Raw genomic sequence first — 16305 nt, 5'->3', positions numbered from 1 at the left:
ATGCCTAAAACTGTGCCCTGCCATCTAGCAGGCATTCTATTCAATAAACAGCTGTTGAATGAACACCTACCTACCCTGAAACAATGAAAGAGCCAAAATTACACCTACACACCCCTCAAAAATTAAGACTTGTATTTAATAGGTGCTCAATAGATGTTTGTTTACTAGAGAAACGAATGGAGATGATCGGATGGAAAGTGATTCAGAAAACTGACAGTACTACATGATGGAAGTAAAAAAGAGATTTAGAAATGTTCCAGTTTCTTTTTATAAACTTTTTATTTAAAAAATAAAATTATAAACAAAACACAGAAAAATATTGACACCTGTGATAACAAGGAAACGACTATTAAGGGCAGTATGTTGTCGTGGGGGAACAAAATCATGAGTTTTGTAAAGAAATATTATTGTGCAAAGGAGGAATGTAGTATTTAAGGTTCATTTACAATGGGCATTTGGCATCAACGGAAAAAGTATTTCTATGTATACATTCAACATTCTGCAGCATATTTACATTCAAGTTACATTTCCAAATTCTATGCCAAATACAGTCTAACTCATCATCAAAAATCCCTCAGATATTAGTAAAATCCTGTTTATTTGGTAGGAGTGTAGTATTATTAGAAAATAATTCTATGTTCCTATTAGATCAACTGTATTTTCACTACTTCAACAAAATTCACTGACAGTTTCTTCCCAGTTGAAGTCAAGCCTCTTTTAGACAAATTCAATACTAACTCAAATGTTGCCAGTTACAAAATTATAATTTTTTCCTCCTTCCTTAGAGACAGTATTAAAACTTTCAATGAAAGGATACCAGCTATTATAAATTATTTTCTTTTACAAGAGTTAGGATGTATTACAGATACAAGTTGCAGAATTTTAACTTGTTTTCAAAAGATGGCTGAAGCACTTTTTCTTTCCAGTTGTTACTGAATTCCTCATCAAAATAAAACACATTCAGAAATCTACATAGTAGTTTTCTGAAAACTTTTCTCCATTGTCCCCACATATTTCTCAAATCAGACTGCATACTCACTAACAATTAGCAAATCTCTTGCTTAGTCTTCCTAAATTACACTACAGTAGCTATCCTCATTTCCTGATAATCTTCCCATTTCATTTTTTAAATTATGATTTTATTAAAATCAACATAAATTACAAAGTTTCCATCTTTGCTACAGTTCTCTTAAAAATTTATCTTAACTTACTGAAGTGACCCTTCAGATCCCACAGGGCCTGGCTGTCTACTGTAGGCAAACAAAATGTCAAGAATAGAAAATTCTCATGCCTCCAAAAGACTCCATCAGGCAAATCAAATCTACTCAATTCTTCCTTATTTATCTAAAATTAAGTTCAATTTTAAGTCTAAGAAGATAATTAATGACAAAATAATAGAGACAGATGAATTTCATTTAGCTGAGCTCTTTTTTCCTAATTTTCCTCAGGTTGTAACTTCACCTTCAGTACCTGATGATTGGCAGTTGGCAGTAGGTTGCTGAGTTGACACTACTTCTAAGTCAGATTCACGAACAAAAACCACTGCATCGCCACTTACATTGATAAGACACTGCGCCTATAAGAACAACAAACAGGACAGGTTCGGTTATACTCAACATGTTCATATTCTGTTACATAAGGGGCAGTGCTATACAGCCGAAAAAGCACAGGCTTCTAAATCATTATGATAAAGACAGACAATCCAACAGAAAAATGAGAAAAGGGTAAGAGGGCAATTCACAAGAAAGAAAACTCAAAGAGCTCCTGTGAACATATGAACACATATTCAAGCCCTCTATTAGCCAGAGATATACAACTAAAATGACAAAGAGACACCACTTCATATATACTGGCAAAAAACTGTAAAAAGCTGGATGTTACCAAGTATTAACAAGGACATGGGACAACAGCAACACACTTAACACTGCAGCAGGAAGCTCAACCATCTAGAAAAGAACCATCCCTTAAAGGAGAAAGAGAACACACACTTTGTGACCCATCAATTCCATGTATATGTGTTCCCTAAAGAAATCTTGGGCATGTGTGCAACAAAGATTAATAAGTAACTTTGCATTGCATCATGTTTACAATAGCAAAATACTAGAGACAACCTAACTGCCCATCAAAAGGGAAATGAAAATAAATTGTGGAATATTCATGCCTGAACTACTATATGGAAGTAAAAAATAACCTAAAGCTTGATCAATAGAGTAAATCTTATGATAAATTGACAAAAACAATTTGCAAAATGATATATACAATATGAAATCATTTATGTAATTACATATACACATATATATTTATATAAAGAATGTGCAAAATATCTCAATGGAGAAGAACTTTGGAAATCTCTATGGAAGTTACAAAGGTGCTACTCTGACCTAGCAATTCTGTTTCAAGGAATTTTTCCTATAGAGATGCTCACATTTGTGCCAAATACTTACGTATCACATTTTTTTTTGTAGCACTGTATGTATTAGCACAACATTTACTGAGAGCAACCTAAATGTTTATCAGTAGGGGACTAATTAGAAAAATTCTGGTCGATCTATACTGTGGAGTGTTATGTGGTTGTAACGAACAATAAAGATAATCTTTATGACCTGAAATGAGAACACTGCCAAGAAAAATTAGGCGAAAGAGCAAGCTGAGGAGCAGTATGTACTGTAAAGCTACCACTTATATTAAACTGGGAGATAAAAGACTATATATATATATATTTTTTCCTCTATGTATCTAAAATCTCTCTGGTTACATATTCTGGAGTGTTACATCTCTAGAAGTTACCAAAAAAATAAAAATAAAAATAACATCCTAAAAAATTTGGTTGCATGTGGGGCAGAAAACTGGCTAGAACAGCAGACAGGGAGAGACTTTTCCATTCACACGTTTTTGAATTTTGAATCATGTACAACCTATTAAAACATTTTAGATACCAAATAAGACTACAATTAATTTTTTTAAGCTATAAAGACATGCATAAGCATGACAACAAAATTAAGATAGTTCATTCAGTTAAAAGAGGAAACAGGCCCACTGAGGCTTCATCCATATTTTTCTAAACACCCACCAAAAAGAGGGTGGAAACAGTAACTGAGGAGCACAAATTCCAGACATGATAGAATAATACCTAGTCACCTGAGATGTCAAAACAGCATGTATTGACTGGTGACTATATATGACCATGGTTATTAATAAATTCATTAAAATGTCTTAAGCATCTAGACTCAAATAGTTCTAAAGAACAATTCTCATTTGAAGGAGGTTAGGGATAGGAGGCCATGGAAGAAATTCTCAGATTCCTGCCAATCAGGAATTTTTAACTGCATCTTACCTGGTTTTTATTTGGATTCTCCATGAAGACACACTGCTTCATTATGTAGGAGACAACGGCATTCCCTCCTAATGCAGCAACATGAGCTCTCACCATTGCAAATACTTCAGCAATAAAAGCATGGAGAAAACCACTAACTCCTCCTTCCTAAATAATAATGCACAAGAAAATCATACTATATATACGTGTGTGGATATAGCAATGTATACAACATGTCAAAGGATATATATTAAAACATCCTAAATTATCTTAATATAACAAATAACTTAAACTTCCCTCACAATGGGAATTTACTGCATGAATGAACATTTACTGAACACGTGTCCAGACAAGGATTCACTATCCTTACTTTACAGAAGATAAAGCTGAAGCTCAAAGAATTTATAATTTGCCCATGACTGTCTATGATCAAATAGCTAGCATGTAAATGGCAGGGCAAGCATTCAAATTGTGCTTCCATCTTCAATATCTCCATCAAATCATGCTCGTCATCATTAAAACAAATTGATGGCAAGCCTAAACAATAAAACTTACCTGCTATTCATATCTCTCATTCTGAACCTGAATCGTGTTCCAATCAAACTTGCCTTTTCTTCAGTTTCTCAAATGTACAAACACTTTTCCTACTCCAGGGTCACTGCACATGTTGTTCCTGAAGACTTTTCACTCAATTTTTTAAGAGGACAACTCATTCACTCCTTAGTCCCAATTTACATATGTCTTCAGAGATAGATACCTTCTCTGACTGTGAACTCTAAGGTAACTTCCTCTATTATATTCTCTGATAGCCTCTGTTCAATTTCTTTATATTACTTATTCTCCCTTGTAATTATATACTAATTATATGAATAACTGTTTATGTCCACCATGCTCCAGTTCTACTAGACTGTGAAGTCCATTAGGTCAGGAACTGTATCTGTTTTGCACAAAACTACATGCTAACATTTAGTTCAACAGATGCATATAATAAGAATTCCATATATAACTGCTAGGAAATAAAACCCAGTATTTCAGAGTATTTGTTCCATATTCAAAAACAAGCAAAACAGAAATTAAAGGCTAGTCAATAGGCTAAAATGCTTTTTAACCTACATTTCCACAAATTCTATTGGGACTTATTTATAGTCTAGGAATAAATTTCCAACTTTAAACTCAAAGTTAAGGGGGAAAATGACTGCAGTATTAGAAAACCATTTTAGTAGATCACATCTTTCTGAAAACCCTGAGGATCCTACATATAGTTTTGTAAAGATAACTTTTTGTAATTAAAAAATTAAGGGAGTTGCTTCAGCCTGCCTCTAACTCAATCACAGTTCAGTGTATTTTTTCTTTGACTTTTATCAATTTCCTCCTGTTTATCAAATCAATAAATTCTGATGACACAGTAGCTACAGAGGGTTAATTTAAAAAATATTAATTCAATGTATGAAAACAACTCATCAGGCAACTAACATGTTTGGGATATTGTGCTTCACAGTTAATATTATAAGTTTCTGTTGAAGGAAAATCTAACAAGAAGCAACATTTTGAGGTATGGGAGCTTAAGCAGTCAAAACGGCTTAGGAAATAAAATGTTACGGATTCAAAATAATGTAATATCCATGTGCTACCAAGAGCAACTAGAAAAGGTTAATTCGTAATATATGCCAGCTTTTCACACCAAATCTTTGTCAAATTTAAATGGATGTAGAAGTATCATCTATTTTAATTCTCTATCGAAAGGTTTTTGAGAATATCTTGATAGTTTATTTTTCATCTTAACATAATTTGAATGATATAAAAACAAATGTATCTTCTTTTTTAGGGAGGAGACAGAGTCTCACTCTGTCACTCAGGCTGAGTGCAACCGCGTAATCTTGGCTCACTGCAACCTCCACCTCTCAGGTTCAAGCAATTCTCGTGCCTCAGCTTCCCAAGTAGTTAGGATTATAGGTATGAGCCACCATACCTGGCAAATTTTTGTATTTTTAGTAGAGAAGGGGTTTCACCATGTTGGCCAGGCTGGTCTTGAACTGCTGGCTTCAAGCAATCTACCCGACTTAGCTTCCCAAAGTGCTGGGATTACAGGCATGGGCTACCGTGCCTGGCCTAATTTACCTAAAAGAAAACATCCACCTAACTAATTAAATAATCTGTCAGAAGCTATTCATTCCTTTATACAAAAATATATTGTGTTTACTCTGTGTGCTAGGCACAGAATGGTTAGCACGATATTAAAGAGAGTATGCAGGATGTTATTCCTAAGAAAGTACAGAAACACTGCTGGTGAAAAAGCACAGCTAAGTCATCTTTATAATGAATACATTTTTTAAAAATATAAACTGCAGCTAAAATAAAATTTGAAAAGATTATTGTATGTCACACCTCAGTAATTAAAAAATGTCCCTATTCACAACATTAATGTGCTTGGTAGCCCTGTTCCATAACATATGACACAACATAATTTTTCTTAAGTTTAAATTCCTGTATTATAAAAGATATAACAGGCTGACTCTGATTCTGAACTTTTCCCACGTCAAATAAAATATTACAAAGTTTAATGATACTCAGTGTGAGATAAGACTGAAGAAATGTCATCCTCATACACTACTGGAGAAAGTAAAAAATGAGCAGCTTCATTCCTTTCTCAGGAGGAAGAAACAACAGAGTTAAATTATATAAACTATCTGCTTAGACATATATCTGTAATATAGTTCTCTACTATTTCTAAATGTGATCTGTCAAGAATTTCTAAAAATATATATAACAGGCAATATATATATTTTAGATATAACATCTAAAATCACTACTTCAATGATAACAGGCAAATAACTACTGAGAAACCTAAGCTGTTATTTCAGGGCATTTTAAACTTCTATTTAAACACAGATATTTGCTTATTTACTATATGATAAGGTTCTAAGATTTCTAACAATAAAACTAACACAATTCTTGTGATAATCTCAGCTGCTAAATGAAATAAATCTAATCTATACTCAAGCCAGATAGATTATTAAAATACAAATAAACATTTGTAAATTTTTTTTGGCAAAAAATAACAATTTGAGAGTTGTTTGGTTTTGTTACTAAATCTTCAGAGAAACTTCAAAAAAAACAATGAAATAACTTCTATAAAATTACCTCCCGAAGAGAAGTAGTCTCTCGAATAAAAAACATGTTAATTATCCCAAGATACTTAGTTATTTTTGCTCCAGGAATGAAGGAAAGAGGTGTCATCTTAACAACTCCAACTGTGGAATTTGCACAAGGTGGAGCAGGACGATTCCGGAAATTTCCATCACCCACTGGACTTGCTTTTTCAACTGTCACAGCTAAAATTGGAGAAAGAGGAGAAAACATTTAGAACAGACACTGGTAACACAATTATTCCCTGAGGTTTCCAAATAAGTGATGACAACATTCAGCTGTCTGTGAGGCTAAGCCATGTCATGAAAGAAATTATCATGCACTGCATGCAATTAAAAAAGAGAGACAGAAAACATGAGAGGAAATACTGGAATGGAATTCTTTTGGAAGAAAAATGGCATTCCTGCAAAAGAAAATGTTGATGCAGTATAGCTACACACACAATGATTGGTTATAAAGTGAAGAAAAAGAAAAAGCGGCAGAGCATTAAAATTATCTGCTGTAGGAACAAATGATTACAAGGAGAGTGTGAAAGTTGTTATATTTCCCAGTGCAATTTTTCCATCTTTTTCAGACGACTTCATCATTGTCAACTTGTAGATAAACCTTGTATTAACTAATTGTAAGGTATTTGTTTTCCAAACCTTTTCGATAAACCAACTCATAATTTTAAAAGCTTAACATAATGACCTTTGCTAGTTAAAAGTTGTTTATAAAGTAAAAAAAAAAAAAAGAATAGCTACCACTTACTAAATAACTGCCGTTAAGCCAGATATATACATATAATCCTTACAACAACCCAGCAACTAGGTTATCATCATCTCCATTTCATGCATGAGGAAATGGAAGATTAGAGAAGTTACTTAACTTGCCCAAGGTCTCATAGCTACTAAAGTAGCACTTCTAAGATTCAGAACCAGATCTGTCTGGGTTTCACATCCTATATTCTTTCCCCTGAAATGTAGTTTTTTCCTCTTTTAATATATGGTAAGCTCTTTCACTCAAATATACTGACCTCAAAATTTACCAAAGCACATGGGATATAGATAGCATATAGGTAATGATTCTGATCCTAGCAGTAAGGTAAGAGGTAACTACCTTCTCTCCAGAAATTCTTTATTCGTTTAGCCCTCTCCATATTGCACTTAATAAACCAACAGATGCTACATATTAAATAGTACCTTGGGTCCTGGAAGCATGTCTCTTCAATAAGAGAGTTGGTAATTTCCTTACAACTACAATGATATAATATCTATTTATATACTTTTAATAATACCTGCACAAAAAGGAAAATTTTAAAAACACAATTCTATAGGTAAAATTAATAAATCTAAAGGCCTCTCAATAACTTTGTCTAAATGACCATTAGAGTCTGCAGCTTTCACACTCTAATACATGACACATTGGCAATGTTATTACTGGGTAGTAAGGTCTAGCTTTCACCACTGGGAAATCAGGGATATGTTTCTCAGATTATCATAATGTGGTAGAAACATCCGCCTACTTGTCTTAATTGATCCACGCCTTATGGTCTGAGCTTTCAGTTTAATGAGCTCTATCCAGCTGCTGCATCTGTCTGCAAAGGAACTGTAATCAACTGACGTTGCTGAAAACACAGACAGAAAACAAAAGAAAAAAACAAAGAAAAAAATATGGATGATGTCTCTTACTCGTCTTAACACTCCTTTCGATGATGTAATTTAACTGTAACTCAGAAAAAGAATGGTCCTTTTCAAGTCAGATAAGAGAGATAGTAAAGAGTCAAGCTTTAGACACTGATTTGTCCAAAATCAAGTTCTTAGTTAGCAGGCTGAGCATTTTTGGTGATGTCGTAGTTATGAAGCCTCTTAGGGAGAGCCTGAGTGGGGTCTAACATAAATATCTATGAAAGGACCACACATTGTGCTTTAACTAACGTTATTTCCCATTCTTTTTAATTTACAATATTTCCATTGTTTCTATTTTAGAACTTTATAAACAAAACTTTGTGAATCATTCCTTTCCTTAGTTTTACCCTAATTTTTTTAAAAAAGAGAGAGAATCAAAGTTGAATAATACATTTTAAAAAGTCACTGGCCGATTTATCTGTTACTAAAATATCTTCTTTCTACCATCAGTAACAGGAAAACCAAAGGGTCATTTTTGTTAATGTTTTGCTTCCATGTGTGATTTTGGGCAACAAAGCCTCTGATAACATGGGGTTGGGGTAGGTGTGAGCCTCACAAGTTCCCCTTTTAAAAAGAATAACTTTTAGTACTGCTAAGCTGGAAAACAAATTTTAAAGAGCTAAAATTTTATGCTTAGAAACTGGGAAACCATTAACATACTAAAATTTTAAATATTAGTTTAATTGATGTTTTTTAAAAGAACATATTCTACCTAAAAAAAAGTCAGATTTTGGCATCTATTCCATATCGCCCAGTGCATTTCTTTGACATCTATAATTTTATGCACCACCAAACTAGAATTTTACACCTTTGGTGACTATTTGCTTAATTAGACAAACTCACCTCTCTGTGCAGCTGGTATACCTGAGTTAGAACTTGCACTCTCCAGGTGTTCTAATAAGACAATATGAACAACATTAGCTCAGATGCTAAGTACAAGCCAGTACCTCTTCTTTGTTATTTGTTAATATCTTCTATAAGCCAGAAGAATAGAAGGAAATCTTTATGGCTTCATTGCAAAAGCAAACCAAATAGAAGTATTTAGGTTTAAAATGCAGTTTCTATTGATACATGAAAACTAGCTCAGTTCATGAATACCATGCCAAAGAAGGCTGCTTGCTTACTATAACACAAAAAGAGTTTCAGAAACTTTATAGTCACAAGAAAATATAAACACAGTAACAAATGTGAGTATGATGGAAGCAGGATGTGAGGCTGGGTAGCGAAAAGTGTTAATGTGTTGGGAAGAATACCTGAAATGGAACATGGAAGGGAAATGTCTGCTGTGGGGAAGAGCCTATAAAATTAAAAATTACAGACAAGATAATTATTATGCTTCACAGATCAGCATAAGCTGCTCCCTAGTCTTAACTCTCCTCACCACCAACTCCTTCATTTGAGGACTTCAGTATCAACAGCTCCCTCTGGTGGTATCAAGACTTTGTGGAACTAAGAGTGATCACAGAGATAACTAGGAATCCCATGCCAGCATCACTCCCTTTCCAGTAACCTCACAACAGCAGCATCCAGAATTTTCCCTGATATTTTTTGTTACAGGTATTTAGGTACTGTACAAATTTAAATAGCACTATAAAAAAACTTCACAATCTATTTTCATGCTCATATTCTATCCACATTAGAATATTTAAATTTTTGTTTCAAAGAATTTTACAACTAAAAGAATAGTGTTGCCAATTTAGAAATAACTCATGAAAACCACTGAGAATCATTTGGGTTGGTCAGTTTAAATATATGTATGTATTTACTTAGTATGTATTTTTAGTATCTGTTCTCATCTCTGATACTGAGTGGAAAAAACAAGGCACAATGATATGCAAAATACTTTTTTATAAAAATGATGAATAGAGTGTCTTTGAAAGACAGATGGTAAACTGTTCAAAGTAGCTGCCTCTTGGGGAAGGAAATGGAGAAGGGAGCTTTATTCTGAACTATGTGATTTTTGTAGTATTTGAATTTTTCACTATATATGTTTATTACTTTTATCCCCTAAAATTTGTAAGGGGTGAAGAGGGAAAAAAGAGAGGGAAAATATTTATTCCCTGCCCTCAAATATAAATGCATCTGAATAAAAATCTGAAAAACCAAAGTGTTTAAGGAAGAAGATTTTGATTTCACTTAGGGAGAATAGGTTCATCTTTTAACATGCTTGCTATCTTAATATTTCTCCCAGAAAAAAAGGCTGAAGAGGTCCAAGGCCAGCTGGTCCCAGCAGCAGATAGACATCAGCACCTTGGACTGGTCTGAATACCTCAAATGTCTGATGACCTCACACTTCCAGACCCTCTGCTCCTCCTGATCAGTTTGGTTTCCCAGGTGATAGACTTTTCAAAAGAGAAGGTACTGAAGATATATGCAGTCTGGCTCACTGACGAACCGGGAGTTCTGGTTTAAAAGAAATAAAACAACATGCAGTCTCTAGGCTAATACTAAATTTAAAACATCAGATTTCACTATTCAAGGGTAGAAATCTCCTCAAAAGTCTTTCAGGCTTTGTTGAGTTGTGCTCAGTTGTGTGCCATTTGTAGATCTATACGGAAGAGTTTGAAACAAATGCTTCTTATATTAGATCCCCCTTCTAGCTGCAAACAGAGTTTCAAGCCACACAACAGTCTACTTATAATGTGGTTTCCCATCTAATAAAAGAAGATTATTTTGCATTTTTAAGAAGTCACTATTAAGTGATAACCTCACAAGTCCCAAATAAACAACCCTAGCAAAGCAAAACAGGACTATGGTTTTATTATTCCCCTAGTGCACTCTAGCAGTATTTAACAAGTCCTATGTCTAGTGGTGTGGGAGGGAAACTAACCCAGGTTAAAAGCAGTTTAGTGGAAATGAGCATAATGACAAAAAGGATTATTCCTCCCTCAGACATTCTCCAGTACATCTAAAGTCTGAGACTTTTCCATTCTTCTAAATAACTCCTCATAACCAATGACAAAGGTATTTGTTAGCTGCTGCTATTATTTGAATGAACATCCCCTCTAAAACTTGTTGAAATTTAACTGCAATTTTAACAGTATTAAAAAGTAGGCCATTCCGGCCAGGGGCAGTAGCTTGTGCCTCTAATCCAAGCACTTTGGGAAACCTAGGTGGGGTCGGTTGAGCCCAGAAGCTCGAGACCAGCCTGGGCAACATGATGAAACCCCATCACTACAAAAAAATACAAAAATTAGCCAGGCATGGGGGTGCTGGTGGTCCCAGCTACTAAAGAGGCTGAGGTAGGAGGATCACTTGAGCCCAGGAGGTGAAGACTACAGTGAGCCAAGATCACAGCACTACACTCCAGCCTGGGGGACAGAGTAAAACCCTGTCTCAAAAAAAGAAAAAGGTGGGGGGGGGGGGGGGGAAAAGGCCAGGCACGGTGGCTCACGCCTGTAATCCCAGTACTTTGGGAGGCCAAGGCAGGCAAATCACTTGAGGTCAGGAGTTCGAGACCAGCCTGGCCAATATGGTGAAACCCCATCCCTACTAAAAATACAAAACAAATTAACTAGGCATGGGGGCAGGGGCCTGTAATCCCAGCTACTAGGGAGGCTGAAGCAGGAGAATGGCTTGAACCTGGGAGGTGGAGGTTGCAGTGAGGAGATCGCGCCACTGCACTTCAGCCTTGACAACAGAGGGAGACTGTCTCAAAAAAAGAAAAAAAAAAGGGTAAGACATTTAAGGCCTGATTAGGACAGGTCTCCACCCTCATGGGTGGGATTGATGCCATTAGAAAAGGGGGGATTTGACATCCTTTTCCTCTCTTTTTGCCCTTCTGCCCTGTTATAACACAGCAAGAAGGCCCCGGCCAGATGCTGGTACATTGATACGGGACTTCCATCCTCCAGAACTGACAGCCAATAAATGTCTTTTCTTTATAAACTGCACAGTCTCAAGTGTTTTGTCACAGTAGTACCAAAGAAACTAAGACAATTACAGTAATAAATTTCTACACTGATCAGTACATCTTTTGACTATTCACTTTATATCATTAGGATTTACCGATCACCTTTGCTCTAGAAAATTAAAGAATATTTGAGAAAATATTATCTGTCTTCTAAATATTACTAAAACTAAAAAGAAATCCTACAAATTTGGAAATGATTCTCTGGTAGGTTAAAATATATGCAATTGGGAATCATTATAATTTATGTTTTATTTTCCTATTTAAACATTTTCAGTTTTATTATGATCAAAACTGGGTTTTATGTTTCTTTAGGAATTTCCATCAATGAATAACGCATTGATTAGTTATGTCCTATAACTACAAAATCTAACTTAATGACTGAGGTAGACAAATTATATCTCTAACATTCAGTAAAAACCTGATCTATGATGATTCTCAAATATCAATGAATTGATGAGGAAACTGCCATATTACACTTGTAAATTACTAAGGCACAAAGAAAGACAGAACTAGCTTCAGTTTGGACAGTTTGCAAAGGAAAAATTCAACTGTGATACCTAGATAGTACATACATTAGATTTCAAAGACAATTAACTTTCTTATTTGGGTCATTTAAGTTTCTAATTAAAGGTGTACAACATTTTAAACCACTTGTCTTTCTGCTTCAGTCCCCTTCTTAGATTTTCCTGCTTCCATTTCCAAGTATGCAATCCCCCTCTCACTCCTATCTTTTTATAGCTTTTATTCCAAATAATCTGTTTTCTGTCAGTAACTCAATTCAATTTTCTTTGCTTTTTACTCCCTCTTCTAACTGTGGATTTCACTGACCTCAAGCTGCCTTGAAGAAGCTACAGAGATAAAGATTTTTTATTCCTACTTCTCCATCAATTCTCTTGCCTTCTTTCCTTCCTTCCCATTTCTTGGATGAGTTTTTCACACATTTTCCTCTAATTAGTTTCTATTTTTTGTATTCTCTTCCCCTAAGCATCTCTTTCCTTTTAAAACTAGCCATTTAGTATTTGGCTATCCAAAAACATGGAGAATTTCAGCAGTTTTTTATTGTTGCTGCCACTTGGTCATAGTGAAAAAACATGCTTTAAAAAAAAATAGAAACAACAGAGGTGCAAGGTACTATCAATATATAAAAATGCTTTTAATTAGTATAAGGAATTATATATAGTCATAAGAATTCAAACCATTAGTTGGCAGGAAAAGTAAAAGCTAACTTCTGTATTTTCTACAAATGTACACTTTTTTTTTTTTAACAAATGTACACTTCTAATTGCTAGCTTAAAACAGTGTTAGCAAGACATTAAATTGAAACAAACTATAATCTAGAAGTGAGACTGTCTCTAAAAAGAAAAAAGTGATTTGGCTTAACAAAAGAAAAAATAACTCTTCTAGCCTCCAATAAAAAACTTCTAATGTAGACACCTAATTTTGAAGTACAGTGTATTATGGGTACAAGCCAACTTGTTTTCTTTAATATCGAATTTCAGATTTTAACCACTACTTGCCACAGCAGTCAGCAGCTAATGTAATAAATAGAATATTCCTGCCAGCCTATAGCTTATGCCACCGAACATGAGGAAAGTACTCTAGTAAAGCAAAACAAGAAACAAGGTGGGTATTAAAAAAAAAAATGTCTTCTATACAGTTTTACTCACCAATATTTAAAACTAAAGTTGATCTAATTAAACCCTTTTAAAGCTTTAAAGGATCAGTGTTCTAATGAAAACTATTATCCTACCTTAGCTAATATTTTTTAAGAATTTAAAATATATTTAAAGTGGTACATGATTTATACACATTTGTCTAATCTAAGTTCTTAAGCCTTACAATACAGCAACCAATAGCTCAAGATATAAGCCTTTAAATGTTTCTCTAAAGTAATACGCTAACTTTTTATAAAAATTACATGTATAAAATTCTTGAGATAAACTGAAGTCTATGAAAAAAATCTTGCTGATTTTTTTTTACTCTTCTCCCAGATACCTCCACCAACTCCCCCTCCATTTTGTTCTTTCTTTTATATATATATAGAAATATATATATACACATTATTTTTAAAGCCTATTAAAAATAATTTCATAGAAAAACTCGTTTGGATATCAATAAGGAGAAAAAAACAAACATTTTATTAAAATTTGCTATAGCTATCATTTTTCTCATAACACACTCTTGTATAAACATAAGTAATTCATGTTGATACCATATCATCTATCCTTTAATAAATTATTTAATCTCAGCAATAGTTAATATATCAAATCAGAAAAATCAAGATAACCAGCAAGGTAACACCAAATCAACCATAAATTTGAGACACACATCAAACTACTTTGTTACTTTTAAAAACAAAACCAAATATAACAAATGATGGAAGGAAAAAATTGAACATGGATGGACAGTTCAGACCCAGGCTTACTCTACACAGTGAATTAAGATACATGTTACTGAAGTAACGTTTCTTTACATGACATCCACCCATTTTCAATAACACAAAAAGATAATGAAAGGTTTATCTACAAGTAAAAAGATGGAAGTATTAATAAACATACTATGCTTGGCTCTTGAAACTACTCCCCCAATATAAAAGGAAATAAAAAATTTTAACAATCATCCTATTTGTGATTAAAAACATGAAATATAAACTGGAATTCAAAGTTACTGAAAGTAAAAAAAAAAAAACCTATCACCATATCTAACTTAACAAAATGATTTAAAAACTATTATTTATCAGTATCAGTAGTTGACTTTTAAGCCTTTTGTGGTTGCATATTTTAAAAATCAGACAAGTCTTCTGAGCATTTATCCCTAACACTCTACTTCCTCTCTTCCTATTTCCACTAAATTGCTATGCTTAATTTTTCAAAACATTGCCTTCTGTCATGTTACAACATTCGATTACTCCATTTATGTTATAAGACTCTGTTATATTTTTCAGGCCTTTTCAAAACCTATCTTACCCTCAAATTTTCCAAAGTATTTTGAGATAACTTTAAAAACTGTATTTAGCCCATGTCCTCCTGAAAAGACTTGCGGAAACACAAGACAATAAATAAGCATGCAACGTAAACCACAATTTACAAACTACAGAAATATTTACAGAAAGGTACAGATACAGTTTTAAGTGTTTACTGATGATCTTATAATGCAATATTCAGGGAAAAGCACATAGGTTTTACAGTTAAGCACTTAGTATAGAAAGTTTTACATATATTCATATTGGATGTGATGGTCTGATGAAGATGATGATGACAACAAAGGGTGGCATGATCTGAATCAATGGTTTTCAAACTTTTTGAGACCCCTTTCTTCAAGTGAAATCACATACAGAAGATGGATATGTAAAAACACATGGAATTGGCTAGATGTGGTGGCTCACCCCTGTAATCCCAGCACTTTGGGAGGCCGAGACAGACAGATCACAAGGTCTGTCTGGCCATCCTGGCCAACATAGTGAAACCCCATCTCTACTAAAATACAAAGCATTAGCTGGGCGTAGGGGCACCTGCCTGTAATCCTAGCTACTTGGGAGGCTGAGGCAGGGGAATCACCTGAACCTGGGAGGCAGAGGTTGCAGTGAGCCAAGATCACGCCACTGCACTCCAGCCTGGTGACAGAGCAAGACTCCATCTAAAAAAACACATGGAATCAAAGCTGCTTTGTTTCAAAAAAGTAGGGGATCCAGGGACCTTCGCTATTCACTCCTGTCCTTCTTTGTTCTGTTTCACCCTGCCTCCTGGAAGGTCATGAGATACCTCTGACATGGTATCTCATGGTTCGGAGGAGCAGAATTTAAAATTAAAATTATTGATTTAATTGGTTAAAAGTTATTTGAAATAATTTTTTGAGACAGGGTCACTCTGTCGCCCATGCTAGAGTGCAGTGGCATGATCAGAGCTCACTGCAGCCTCAACCTCCCCAGGCTCAGGTGATTTTACTACCCCAGCTTCCTGAGTAGCTGGGACCACAGGCACATTACCATGCCTGGATAATTTTTCTATTTTTTGTAGAGAAGAAACTGCTAGGTTCAAGCAATCCACCTGCTTCAGCCTCCCAAAGTGCTGGGACTACAAGTAGGAGCCACTGCGCCCAAGTGAACACACTTAAATACACAAGCTTGGTGTGACCTTGGGGACTAATTTAGCTTTTGATTTACTTTTTGAAAATGTAAGTATGTTAATAATTGAAGAACCATAAACTACAGAAACCCAAGGAATTTTAGAGATTAGAGAGAATCTTAATCTTTTCACATTTTACAC

General features: G+C 34.5%; 1 protein-coding gene across 19 annotated transcripts in view; it reads right to left on the bottom strand.

The window, feature by feature from the left end:
• Positions 1 to 254: 254 nt before the first annotated feature.
• The window catches only part of C2CD5 (C2 calcium dependent domain containing 5), a 93693-nt gene continuing 77642 nt past the window's right edge, over positions 255 to 16305 (bottom strand). For 13 of the 19 annotated variants that reach the window (XM_032287459.1, XM_032287379.1, XM_032287443.1 and 10 more), the window contains 5 exons: positions 8971 to 9021; positions 7965 to 8066; positions 6455 to 6645; positions 3335 to 3481; positions 255 to 1576 (listed from right to left, as the gene is read on the bottom strand). In XM_032287459.1, coding sequence (XP_032143350.1) covers positions 1445 to 1576; positions 3335 to 3481; positions 6455 to 6645; positions 7965 to 8066; positions 8971 to 9021 — 623 coding nt within the window. In that variant the 3' untranslated portion in view covers positions 255 to 1444. The remainder of the gene's footprint in view (positions 1577 to 3334; positions 3482 to 6454; positions 6646 to 7964; positions 8067 to 8970; positions 9022 to 16305) is intronic. The other 6 variants (XM_032287389.1, XM_032287474.1, XM_032287425.1 and 3 more) reach the window with 3 other exon arrangements.

This window comes from Sapajus apella, unplaced genomic scaffold, assembly GCF_009761245.1.
Source record: "Sapajus apella isolate SASKATOON/1434 unplaced genomic scaffold, GSC_monkey_1.0 scaffold2, whole genome shotgun sequence".
Classification (NCBI taxonomy): domain Eukaryota; kingdom Metazoa; phylum Chordata; class Mammalia; order Primates; family Cebidae; genus Sapajus; species Sapajus apella.
The sequence above is the reverse complement of the archived record's forward strand: the minus strand, read 5'-3'. Positions and strand labels throughout refer to the sequence as shown.